The following is a 13,551-nucleotide window of genomic DNA, read 5'->3' as shown; positions in this document are numbered from 1 at the left end:
GCGAAGGGAACAATTATTGTGACAAATTGGTTCAACTTATTCACATCTGTAAAATACAGGCCTAGGTGAGATCTCTGGGAGTGGTTTTGATGTGTTACATGTTGCTTTATTTTTGCATGGTGAGGTTGACATTTACATGGAATTGCCCTTAACCATTCTTTGGTAGAACGACTTGTGTGCTTAGGGTCGTTATCTTGCTGCATGACACACCTTCTCTTGAGATTCAGTTCATGGACAGACGTCCTGACATTTTCCTTTAGAATTTGCTGGTATAATTCAGAGTTCATTGTTCCATCAGTGATGGCAAGCCGTCCTGGCCCAGCTGCAGCAAAACAGGTCCAAACCATGATACTACCATCACCATGTTTCACAGATGGGATAAGGTTCTTATGCTGGAATGCCGTGTTTTCCTTTCTCCAAACATCACGCTTCTCATTTAAACCAAAAAGTTCTATTTTGGTCTCATCCATCCACAAAACATTTTTCCAATAGCTTTTTGGCTTGTCCACGTGATGTTTAGCAAACTGCAGATGAGCAGCAATATTCTTTTTGGAGAGCAGTGGCTTTCTCCTTGCAACCCTGCCATGCACATCATTGTTGTTCAGTGTTCTGATGGTGGACTCCTGAACATTAACATTAACAGCCAATGTGAGAGAGGCCTTCAGTTGCTTAGAAGTTACCCTGGGGTCCTTTGTGACCTCGCTGACTATTACATGCCTTGCTCTTGGAGTGATCTTTGCTGGTCGACCACTCCTGGGGAGGGTAACAATGGTCTTGAATTTCCTCCATTTGTATACAATCTGTCTGACTGTGGATTGGTGGAGTCCAAACTCTTTAGAGATGGTTTTGTAACTTTTTCCAGCCTGATGAGCATCAACAACACTTTTTCTGAGGTCCTCAGAAGTCTCCTTTGTTCGTGCAATGATGCACTTCCACAAACATGTGTTGTGAAGATCAGACTTTGATAGATCTCTGTTCTTTAAAAAAAAAAAAAACAGGGTGCCTAATCACACCTGATTTTATCATCCTATTGATTGAAAACACTTGACTCTAATTTCACCTTCAAATTAACTGCTAATCCTAGAGGTTTACATACTTTTGCCTCTCACAGATATGTAATCTTGGATCATTTTCCTCAATAAATAAATGACCAAGTATAATATTTTTGTCTCATTTGTTTAACTGGGTTCTCTTTATCTACTTTTAGGACTTGTGTGAAAATCTGATGTTGTTTTAGGTCATATTTATGCATAAATATAGAAAATTCTAACGGGTTCACAAACTTTCAAGCACCATTGTATGATGTATTTTGTACATTTCAGCAGAAATTGGCAAAATAAATTAAGAATGTGGTTTGTGCAGTGGTGAACCGTCAGGACCTTCAAGGTATTCAGAGGTGGTCTTGGAATCTTCAGATGGGGAAAAAAAAAGTATGAGTAATTCCATAAATAAAATGAATAAATTTTTTTAAATCTTTGTGTTGTATGTCTATAATATTACATTGTTATTCTGACGTGTTTCTGTTGTTTTCTGTCTATGCACTGCACATTTGTATGGTTTTGTGCTGGGGTAAGAAATGCAACCAATTAGATATGAACACTCTGGGGAGAATATCCTCCATCCATGGTATTCTATTTACTTGATAGAATGTTTTAACCATTAAACTGAATGAGAGCATTCGTTTGCATTGAAAATTTGATCAACCACTCGTATTTGAATTTGTAGCCAACTGGCATATTCTTTCAGATTTTATCACGGGTCCAGGTATTCTGGAAGGCTTGCTTGCTCACTCACTCAAACATAACCCTAGTGCTAACTAGTAATTGCTAGCTCCTGACACAAAAAACACGAAAACACCGTTCTGTTGGGATGGAGAGGAGCCACTGCGTGTGTACACGCTGCCATTTTAGACAATAAAACCAATTTTATTCCGGATGACACAACTGTGGTGGGTCTCATCAACAGTGACGTTACAGTCACCAGAACCATCTCCATTCGGGCCAATCAGAAGCCATGGCTGACAGGGGAAGTCCACATCATGTATAGCATATTTGACAACAAAGTTGACTTGACTAGCTGACATCGAAAATGGCAACAGGTGGAGGTGATATTGTTGTGGAGTTATCAGTCCCCTTTTCAAGATGACCATTCAAAGAAAAGATGGCCATTGGTTAAAAAAAAAAAGCCCCCCCCCCCCCCCCCCCCAACATCTCCAGTTCAAACAACCTGCAAAAGCAGGCTATGTTCACCATTTTCAAGCTAGGAACTGGGAATGATGCACTTGGCTTACAGGCTCAGATCAGCACGAGGCTCTACTGCTGGGAATGCTTGTTAAAAACGTGTGTGGAACATGCAGGGAAGTTGGGGAATGGGGCATGGACTACTTCAGCTGTCACACATTGTAGACTGCTTTACTTCTCTCGCCATTATCGCTTCTTTTGTGGTGCCCCACCCTGGACAACACTATCCAGCACAGCAGTACTGATTATTGAGTCCGACCCAAGGTTTTGAGAAGCATACAGCTCCGAAGAAAACTAGAAAGATTGAGATGTTTACAAAGCATATTTAACATGGACAAAAATTGGTTCATATCTAAGAGGCCTGTCACAAATTAAGGCAATTTTGCCTCAAGTTAGTTTCATAAATCTTCCAGGACAGAGAAGGAGAGAGAGAAAGATGAGCAACACAGAGGTGTGTGTGTGCACCCGCGCATGCTGAATAAAATCTCTGAAAAGCAAAAGTGAAAAAAATAAGTGTGCTTTATTTTCAAAGTCACAACACTGTGTAATCTCTTAAAACAAAACACAGTTTGGGTCTTTGTCCGTTTGTGTGTTCAAACTTTGTGTATCAAAGCAGTTGACGACATAGAAGCTGTGTGTAAATGTGAATAAAAATAATTAAATTAAGTAAAAGTAGCCAGAAGTGTGTATTGTAATGTAACGAAGTACATCTCATCTCATTATCTCTAGCCGCTTTATCCTGTTCTACAGGGTCGCAGGCAAGCTGGAGCCTATCCCAGCTGACTACGGGCGAAAGGCGGGGTACACCCTGGACAAGTCGCCAGGTCATCACAGGGCTGACACACAGACAACCATTCACATTCACACCTACGGTCAATTTAGAGTCACCAGTTAACCTAACCTGCATGTCTTTGGACTGTGTGGGGAAACCAGAGCACCCGGACAAAACCCACGCGGACACGGGGAGAACATGCAAACTCCGCACAGAAAGGCCCTTGCCGGCCACAGGGCTCGAACCCGGACCTTCTTGCTGTGAGGCAACAGCGCTAACCACTACACCACCGTGTCGCCCCGTAACGAAGTACATTTTTTTAAAATTGTACCTGAGTAAAAGTGAAAGGTATTATGCATTAAAACTACTTCTGTAAGTACAATTTCTTGGAAAAAGTTACAGAAGTGCGTGTAAGGGAGTAAACTTAATGCGTTACTACACACCTCTGTTTGACCTCCATCCCTGACACTCACTAAATTAACACCACATTTAACCAAGGAAACAAAATGCAGTCTCTTTCGCCTTACCCTCTGAAGTCACTTTTTCCTATTTTTTTTTTTCTCCGCCTGGTCTCCTTGGGAAATGGTGAATGTGTTTCGGTTCAGAGCTGCCACAACACACATGCCCAGTCAGAAACACCTCCTCGGAGTAGCCAAGTCAGGAGCACAGCCTCTGATTAGATGACAGACTCATCATGGGATGGCTAAAATCTATGTTAACATGCTATGCTAACATGGAAAAATGGATAAATAATCTCAGAAGCCATTCAATAGCTGCATTATTTTCTGTCACACATGACAGCGTGGACCTGTTAGCAAGCTCCATGGCTCACACCTGTAACTAGTCTGGCAGCTAGCACTGATAGCAGTTTTGGTTAATTACTGTTGATATATTTGCCTTCAAAAAAAATTATTGAGTCTGGTAATACCGTGGGAGGTCCCAAGGCCGATACATGACAATTTGTCATGCTAATTGATTTGACTGCCATATTAGACTTTACCAAAAGGTTTAACAAATTTTCAGAGGCCACAGATGTTATCCAGTCCTCACTAAAGTTACCAGAGATGATCTTCAATCAAAGCCTCACCAAGGTTATTTGATGGATTTTTGATTTTTCAAAACTGTTTGTTGGCCTTTATATTATGTCTGGTGATATCTTAAGAGATGCCAAGGATGGGACATAACCTATCATGTCAACCAAATTTATGTGGCTGCCATATTGGATTTAATCAAAGCCCAGTGACCACAAACCTCTCAAGTGTTCCCTGCTAGTGTACTTGGTCCCCTCATCACTGCTTGCAGCTGTGCCACACTATTATAAGTACTGTTTTACTCTCCATGCACTGGGCCTTGCACTGTGCTCCATTTGTTGAATTGCACTGCCTGTTTATGAAGTTAAAGTGTGTGCGAGCGCCAGCTCACACTGTTTTGCATGTACACACAAATACGAGCAAGTGGTGAGCTAAGTGCAGAGAAAGTCTCAAAAGGTTTCATGTCAAAAATGCGCATGCAGTGAGGCAGCACACCTCCCTACTGAATATCCACCATCACATGTGCACATTACATGTCAGCACACAGACTTACCATCCATGAGTGCTGATCTGAAGTAAAATTAAATAAAGAAACCCTAACTTCTTACCCTAACCATCTTATTGGGGTTCCTGTGGCTCCTTAAAAAGTCAAAATAAAATCAGCAAAATTAAGATCATAAATCATCATATTCATAGTAAATTTGTTGTAAGGTATTAAATTTGCAGATGCATTTAAGGCCAATGGGGGAAAAATTGTCATGTACAGTGGCCCACCATAAAACGTTATTGTGTATATTTGTTTGATTAGTATTAGACACAGAGATACTCCGTCTTTAATGTAAGTTTCACATTACGTATACATCCGCTAGCATTGAAGTTCCGTTGCGTGTCTTCTGTAAACAGTAAGTCATTGCTAGTTGCTAAATGCGGCAAGATGGGACGTTGCAAATTTAACGAGAAATTATTAGAGGAAGATAAATTTTGGAGTTGGTTGGAGCTGGCAGGAGCCTATGAGGCAAGGTGCAGTCTATGCCAACAGACCTTCTCCTTGGGGATCATGGAGGTGAAGACCATTGAATCCCACATGAGATCTCAAAGGCACCAGTGGAATGCAGTGGCAGTTAATGTTAGTGGTAGTGGAGCTATGCTAATGTCTGTTGTGTCTGAACATAACACTCCTATAAGTTCATACTCTCAAGCAACTTCTCAACGGTCGACTTTGAGCAGTTTTGTCTCACCGCTGAAGGCTCAAAGACTGAACTGTGCTTGTATGTTGCTTGGGATAAGAGTGTTTGCTAAATGTCTGTAATGTACTGTAGATGTTTGTGAAACACTAGAAAAGGATGCAGAAAGCCTTGCAGAGAAGTCTGAGAATGCAGCTGGGACCAAGCTGGCCAGAGTCCTCACTAAATCCAACTCCATGAGAAAAACCTGCAAGGAAAAGAGTGGAGAGTTGGTCAAACCTAGACTGTGAAATTGAAAAGACAGCAGCAGAGATATCTTGGAGTTTGGGGTGATGTTATGAAACAATGGGTGGTAGTTGAATGGCTTTTGTTTACTTGGTTTATCTTACGTCTGTCTCTTGGCATGTGATCCACTCATAACTTTTGTGTTATTTTTCCGAGTCATATGCAACATTTTTTCAACTTTTTGGCTTGGGACAAGCTGTTTTGAGGTCTTAAATTGTTAAGCTCCTTGATGTTATTAATCTTATTTATGTAGTAGGACTCAAATTGTTTTCTATCAATGAAATAGTCTAAATATTTGTGACGGTTTAAAAAAAGGCATTAAATTTAACTTTTTGAAATGGTGCAAGAATTCTGCTTACTCCAAACCAACCCAACCTACACTACCGTTCAAAAGTTTGGGGTCACCCAGACAATTTTGTGTTTTCCATGAAAAGTCACACTTTTATTTACCATCATAAGTTGTAAAATGAATAGAAAATATAGTCAAGACATTTTTCTGGCCATTTTGAGCATTTAATCGACCCCACAAATGTGATGCTCCAGAAACTCAATCTGCTCAAAGGAAGGTCAGTTTTATAGCTTCTCTAAAGAGCTAAACTGTTTTCAGCTGTGCTAACATGATTGTACAAGGGTTTTCTAATCATCCATTAGCCTTCTGAGGCAATGAGCAAACACATTGTACCATTAGAACACTGGAGTGATAGTTGCTGGAAATGGGCCTCTATACACCTATGTAGATATTGCACCAAAAACCAGACATTTGCCACATTAGCAATGTATAGAGTGTATTTCTGATTAGTTTAAAGTGATCTTCATTGAAAAGAACAGTGCTTTTCTTTCAAAAATAAGGAAATTTCAAAGTGACCCCAAACTTTCGAACGGTAGTGTACGTATGTCTGAAGAATAATGGAGGGTGAAACGTATATCTGTGTCCTGTGGTTCTCGAACCGGAACCACAACTCTGTATCTCACCACTCACGTAGAACCCTTTTAACCAATCCTCTGTCACCTTTGTAATAACCAAAATGAGCATATAAAGTGAATATCATTTGTATCATATTTTTTATTATTTTAATGTGCCATTTAACAGGAGAACATAGCCAAGCTGCTCCGTTTTGAGTCCTCAGCATTGCCTGCTGGGCAGCAAACCAGCCTCATGGGCTATACCTCACGTATGAAGGCAGGCACCAGGAATATCTACTACTTGTGTGCTCCCAGCCGTCAACTGGCTGAACACTCTCCATACTACGAGGCCATGAAAATGAAGGACATGGAGGTGAGCCCAAAATCCACCAGGTCAGAAGATGCTGCAAGATTAAATAAAGTAATATTTGGAAATACGGGGAAAAGTAACAACTTGTGCATCCCAGTCTCATAGTTTTCACAACACCACTATTGTGATCACAGACATTAGGTGATTCTAAATTGTCCAGTGATGCCCTGATTTCATCCTGTCTTTTCTTGCTCACTTTGCAGGTGCTCTTCTGTTATGAGCCATTTGATGAGCTAACACTGCTCCACCTCCGGGAGTTCGACAAGAAGCAGCTCATCTCTGTTGAAACCGACATTGTAGTTGATCACTACAAGGAAGAAAAGTTTGAAGCCAGCAAGCCAGGTAAGATGAGTTCTGTGGGATGACTTGAAGATAAAGCTGTATGAGGCACTGTTCGTTTTTTTTTATCCTGGATCCTTTTGCTCCTATATTTGCAATATGCATCATATGTAAGGCCCTGATCACACTACAGTTTGCGATAGGTTTGCGAATACTTGGTGATGGAAAAATTGGTAGCATCGCCGCCAATCGTGTGATGCATAGCGAATGATGCAGAGCTACGCAAGTTGCTTTTTGGTGTCTCTATCTCGTGAATGGCCAAAAAGGTCACGAAAAATTTCAGTGCATGCATTGAAATTTGGTGGCGATGTTTTTGTCAACAAACTAAGCAGTGAATACTCCAAGATGGGTTTGGGAATACATTCTGAAGCTTGGGGAACCTTCATTGGGCCTCTTGAGATGTATTTGTTTTGAATCCACGTCCTTAATGCTCGCAGGAGCCTTATCAATACAGTGGCTTGGCATAGCCTAACCTTCACCAAGGCTTAAAAAGTTCATTACGTTCGGGGATCGTTTGGAGCATGTTGTGCACGCTCTTGGGATCCAGTCGTTATGGGAAACACCTGATGCTGATTTGAGTGCAATCAGCGCACATGTATAAGGATGCTGTTTTCACAGAGACTTTGAAGTATTCTGTCAGGTATGTGGCGGTAGACGGATGTAAATGCAGGAAGAGTGTTTGTTAGCAGGCGTGATTTAAAAAAAAAAAAGTGAGGCAAGGTCAGAGTAGCAAAACTGAAAGCAGAATCCTTAAGTAGAGTATTTAGATTAGATAAAACTTTATTGATCCCTTTGGGAGGGTTCCCTCATTAATTTAACCAGAATCATAAACATGGCTAGAAACAAATGTGACAGTGATACTTTGCAAAATCTCTGCAAAAATGGCGTTCTTATCTGCCATGTCAACTGGGTCCCAAGAGCACGGCCGCTTGAGCTGCACCAGACTCAAGTGCACAGAGGCATGACAGTCAAGGGTTCACCTACTGTGTGACCACAACTTTTAATTCACCTGTATATTGCCATGCATCGCCACCAAAACGCCTCATTTTTATCGATAACCCATCGCAAAGCATCGTGAGCTGTAGTATGACTGTAGGTTAATATGCAACAGTTCATATTGTACAAAGATGTTCTATTTCCTCCACATACTAACCCTATTTCTAGAAAAGTTGGGATAGTTTCCCAACTTTTGTAATAAAAACAAAAATATATGATTTATTAATTCATGTGAGCCTTTATTTAATTGGAAAAAAGTACAAAGAAAATATTTTCAATAGTTTTACTGACCAACTTAATTATATTTTGTAAATATAAATGAACTTAGAATTTGAGGCCAGCAAAAAACACACCAAAAAAAAAATAGTTGGGACACAGGCACTGTTACCATTGTATTATGTCACCTTTCCTTTTAATAACACTTTAATCATATGGGAACTGAGTTGCAGTTTTGCACTTGGAATTTTTGTCCATTCTTGCTTGATTTAAAAAAAAAAAAAAAATCACCTGCTCAGCAGACCGTGGTCGCTGTTGTTTGGACAACACAAAGCTGTGCTTTATTTCTTCACTCTCACTTTTCATTGGTTTTATTGCACACAACACATGTGTGCACACAAAGGTCTGTGCTGCTCAGCTCTCTCACTGAAAGTATACAGACACGTAAATCTATGCACTGAAATAAACCACATATATGAAAATCATCACTTTTTACCTGCCAGTTCAAACCGTCTCCTCTCTGTGCACAGCTGACGCTCGACCAAACCCCCACCGCCACAATGTGTTTATGGCTGTACTGGATGGGTACTGTTCGGCCCAAATGTTTGCATACACCTAGGCTAAATATGTTCAACCTCATTCTTCATTTATATAAATTTTAAAGCAATCAATTTATTTCAGCTTTAATTTACTGTCAGAATTGAAGTGCATCAAAAATTGACACCAAGTTGACCATCTGTTTAAACAGTTTAGAAGATTCCAGAAATTGATGCATTTGACTTAACTTTTTTTCAAAGTTTCTGGCTGGACAGTTGTCATCATCAGGAGTTAATTGGGACATATGTGGCTGTGTTTAGAGCCAATGCATTTTTTTGGTCTGAAAGGTTTAAACCTTTCAGACCAAAGTTTGTGGTAATTTGTTCTTCCTGAACAGTGCAGTGTCTGTGTGGTCCCAAGATTTTTATATGAACCCCAAGACAACAAATAAAGGAACTCATGAAGGAGTTAGGCATCAGGTACCAAATTATGTACATCCAACATCATTATGAGCTGAAAGACTGCAGTGCAAGGAAGAAGCCCCTACTTTAAGCACTGCAAAAATGCCAGAATGAAAGGTTTGCAAGATCACCATCTTTTTGAATGAGAGTTCTCTGGTCAGATGTAACAAAAGTTGAAAATTTTGGCCGCAGCAATCAATGTTATGTATGGAGAGAAAAGGTGAGGTTTTAATCCAAAGGACACCATTCCAACTGTGAAGAATAGGGGTGGTAGCATCCTGTGGCAGAGTGTTCTGTGAACTGAACTGAAAAAGTATATCTGAGTGAGGGGTCCCACAACCCTGATTGAGTTGCACCAATCCTGTCAGGAGGAAAGGGGAAAATTATATATGCATTAATATATAATGTATTAATGTATATGTAATGTATATTAATCTTTAATTATGTTATTCCACAAAATTGAGTCATACATGAGCTGAGGCCGAGTTGGCTATAAGCCATGTACAACGAGATTGAGTGGAATAACTTTTATTGCACATTCACTGGGTTTTGAGAAACGGAGCATTTTTATTTTTTGCAAATTCAATAAATAAAAATTTTATACAAAACGTCCGACAAAATCATTTCCACAAACCGGCGCGATGACAGTTGCAATTTGTGGAAAATTCTATAATAATAATTTTTGAAAAATAAAAAAAAAGATGTGTTCTTACCAGGAGATCAAATCAAACTGCTGAAGAGGGGGTGGACTCCCTCTCCTTTTCCAGTGTTGCCCAGGGTGAGAGGTACTGGGCAGGTGTGGGGATACTCATGAGCCCCTGACTGAGCACCGCTGTGTTGGAGTTCTCCCTGGAGAATGAGAGGGTCACCTCTATGCTGAGAGGAAGTTGCTGAGAGGAAAACTGACTATTTGTGCTTGTGCACCAAACAGCAGTGCAGAGTATTCAGTCTTCTTGGAGTCACTGGGTGGTGTCCTGGAAGGGGTGCTGCCTGGGGACTCCATAGTTCTCCTAGGGGAGTTCGGCGTTCACGTGGGCAATGATGGAGAAACCTAGAAGGGGATGATTTGGGAGGAATGGCCTGCCCAATCTAAACCCGAGCGGTGTTTTGTTGTTGGATGTTCTCATCATGGATTGGCCATAACATGTTCACCATATCTGAGCATAAGGTGGTTCATAAGTGTACCTGGTACCAGAACCAGATCATCAGATAGATGATCAACTTTGTGGTCGTATCATCAGATCTGTGGCTGTATGTCTGGGACACCCAGGTGAACTCACCTGGAGGTGAGTTGGATCAGATGGCAGGGGAAGCTAAGTGGTAACCTAAGAACCCACTGGTGGACACCAGCAGTGAAGGAAGCCATCAAGCTGAAGAAAGAGGCCTTTCAGAGGTTGGCCCAGGGGTCTTTTGAGGCAGCAGGCAGGTACCGGGAGGCCAGAAGGGCTGCAGCTTTAGCAGTTACTGAAGCAAAAGCCCAGGTATGGGAGGAGTTCGGGGAGACCATGGAGAAGGACTTTTGTTTGGCCTTAAGGAAGTCCTGGCAAACCATTCGGTGACTCAGGAAAGGGAAGCAGGGCTTGCCTCAGGCTGTGCGCAGCCAGGGTGAAGAACTACTGACCTGAACTAGGGATATTGTTGGGTGGTGGAAGCAGCACTTTGAGGAACTCCTGAACCTGTTATATATGTCCTCCATGAAGAAGATGGAGTCTGAGGACTTGGGGGGAGCTTCACCCACATCTCTGGCAAAGGTCACTGAGGCAGTCAAGAAGCTCCTTGGTAGCAAGGTGCCAGAAGTGGATGAGATTCACCCTGAGATGCTGAAGGCTCTGGACATTGTTGGGCTATCTTGGCTGACACACCTCTTCAATGTTGCATGGAGGTCAGGTATAGTGCCTGTGGAGTGGCAGACCAGGGTGGTGGTGGTGGTTCCTCTTTTCAGAAAGTCAAACACGTTTCTGGTGGGTGTTGGACTCTGCCAAAGCTGCCCCCTGTTGCCAATCCTGTTTGTGACATTCATGGATGGGATCTCAAGGTGCAGCCAGGGTGAGGAGGGTGTCCAGTTTGGGAACCTCAGAATTGCATCTCTGCTCTTTGCTGATGATGTGGTTCTGTTGGCTTCTTCAGAGCATGACCTTCAGCAAGCACTGGGACGGTTCGCAGCTGAGAGTGAAGCAGCTAGGATGAGAGTCAGCACCTCCAAGTCTGAAGCCATGGTTCTCTGCCAGAAAATGAAGTACTCCCTCCAGGTTGGGAGTCAGTTGCTGCCCCAAGTGAAGGAGTTCAAGTATCTCGGGATCTTGTTCATGAGTGATGGTAAAATGGAGCGTGAGATGGACAGGCAGATTGGGGTGGCATCAGCAGTAATGCGGGCATTGTACTGGTCTGTCGTGGTGAAGAGGGAGCTGAGCCGGAAGGCAAAGCTTTCGATTTACCAATCAGTCTACATTCCAACCCTCACCAATGGTCATGAGCTTTGGGTGGTGACCGAAAGGATGAGATTGCGGATACAGGCGGCTGAAAGGAGCTTTCTCTGGAGGGTGGCTGGGCTCACCCTCAGAGATAGGGTGAGGAGCTCAGACATTCAGAGGGATCTCGGAGTAGAGTCGCTTGCTCCTTCATGTTGAAAGGAGTCAGCTGAAGTGGTTTGGGCATCTGATTAGGATGCCTCTTGGGCACCTTCCTTTGGAGGTTTTCCTGGCACGTCCAACTGGGAGGAGACCTTGGGGTAGACCTAGAACATGTTGGAGAGATTATACAGTCCTGCTCACCATTAGTGGCACCCATAAAGTTTAAGTACATAATGTGGAATATCTCCTGAAAAAAATTAATCAAGTGAAACAGATTTTTTCTATAGAGAACTCATGTTTGATACAAAAGAGCAAATGATAAACAACAATTTAAAACAAACAATGAGGAGGAAAAATAAAAAAAACTTAAAGCTTGCTGTGTCACTGATCTTGGCACCCTTTGCTGTAAATCAGTATGGAAACACATTATGACTCACCTGTGGTAAATCACAAATGAGAATCACCTGTGATCAATTATGTGCCCATGTGACATGAATTAGCCAATGAATGATGACTTCTGTGTTTTAAAAAGCCACCTGTTATTCCCTGTTCCTTTGTCACAATGGTGAAGACAAAGGAGCTGTCTGAGGACATCAGAAGAGCTATTATTAGCATACACAAGACCTCCAAAGGGTATAAGGCCATCTCCAAAGACCTTGGTATCCCTGTTTCAACAGTGTATAATGTTAAGTTTGCCAAGCATGGAACTGTCAAGAACCTCCCTGGACATGTGGGGGAGAAAAATTGATGAGAGAAGTCTTCGAAGGTTGGTACGAATGGTGGAAAAAACACCACGTCAAACATCCAAAGACCTGAAGGCCAACCTGGAACAGTCTGGGGTCATGATTTCAACAAGTACCATACGCCGCACACTAAACCAAACAGGGCTTTATGGGTGAAGGCCAAGGAAGACACCATTGTTGAGGAAAAGACATAAAAAAGAACAACTGATCTTTGCCAAAGAGTACCTGGACAAACCGCAATTCATCTGGGAAAATGTTCTGTGGACAGATGAAACAAAAATAGAGCTTTTTGGCAATGCACACCAACAGTTTGTTTAGAGACGGCGCAATGAAGCCTACAAGGAAAAGAACACCCTACCAACAGTTAAGCTTGGTGGAGGATCCATAATGCTGTGGGGCTGCTTTGCTGCATCTGGTACTGGAGGCCTTGACTGTATCACAGGAATCATGAAATTGGAGAATTATCAAGAGATTTTAGAGCGAAATGTCCTACCCAGTGTAAGAAAATTTGGTTTGAGTCGAAGATCATGGGTTCTCCAGCAAGTCAAAGACCCAAAGCACACATCCAAAAGCACACAGGAATGGTTGAAAAGGAAAAAATTTACTTTTTTTTTTAAATGGCCAACAATGAGTCCTGATCTCAATCCGATCAAAAATCTTTGGGGTGAGCTGAAATCTGCCATTGGCGAAAAGAACCCTGCAAACGTTCAAGAGCTTGAACAAATTGCAAAGGAAGAGTGGGAGAAAATACCAGCTGAGAAGTGCAAGAAGCTTATAGATGGCTACAAGAAACATTTGGAGGCTGTCATCACTGCCAAAGGGTGTGCAGCCAAATATTAAAGAGGGGTGCCGTTATTGCTGCACATGGTGTTTTTTCTGTTTCTTCTTTGAAATTATAATATGC

The 13,551-nt window shown here is 41.9% G+C and overlaps 1 protein-coding gene across 5 annotated transcripts in view; it reads left to right on the top strand.

The window, feature by feature from the left end:
• The window catches only part of trap1 (TNF receptor-associated protein 1), a 180,997-nt gene that overhangs the window by 111,145 nt on the left and 56,301 nt on the right, over positions 1 to 13,551 (top strand). For all 5 annotated transcript variants that reach the window (XM_060901426.1, XM_060901425.1, XM_060901424.1 and 2 more), the window contains 2 exons: positions 6,603 to 6,788; positions 6,989 to 7,127. In XM_060901426.1, the coding sequence (XP_060757409.1) occupies positions 6,603 to 6,788; positions 6,989 to 7,127 (325 nt within the window). The remainder of the gene's footprint in view (positions 1 to 6,602; positions 6,789 to 6,988; positions 7,128 to 13,551) is intronic.

The sequence above is a fragment of the Neoarius graeffei genome, chromosome 20 (assembly GCF_027579695.1).
Source record: "Neoarius graeffei isolate fNeoGra1 chromosome 20, fNeoGra1.pri, whole genome shotgun sequence".
Taxonomy (NCBI): domain Eukaryota; kingdom Metazoa; phylum Chordata; class Actinopteri; order Siluriformes; family Ariidae; genus Neoarius; species Neoarius graeffei.
This window is presented reverse-complemented; position numbering and strand designations above follow the sequence as displayed.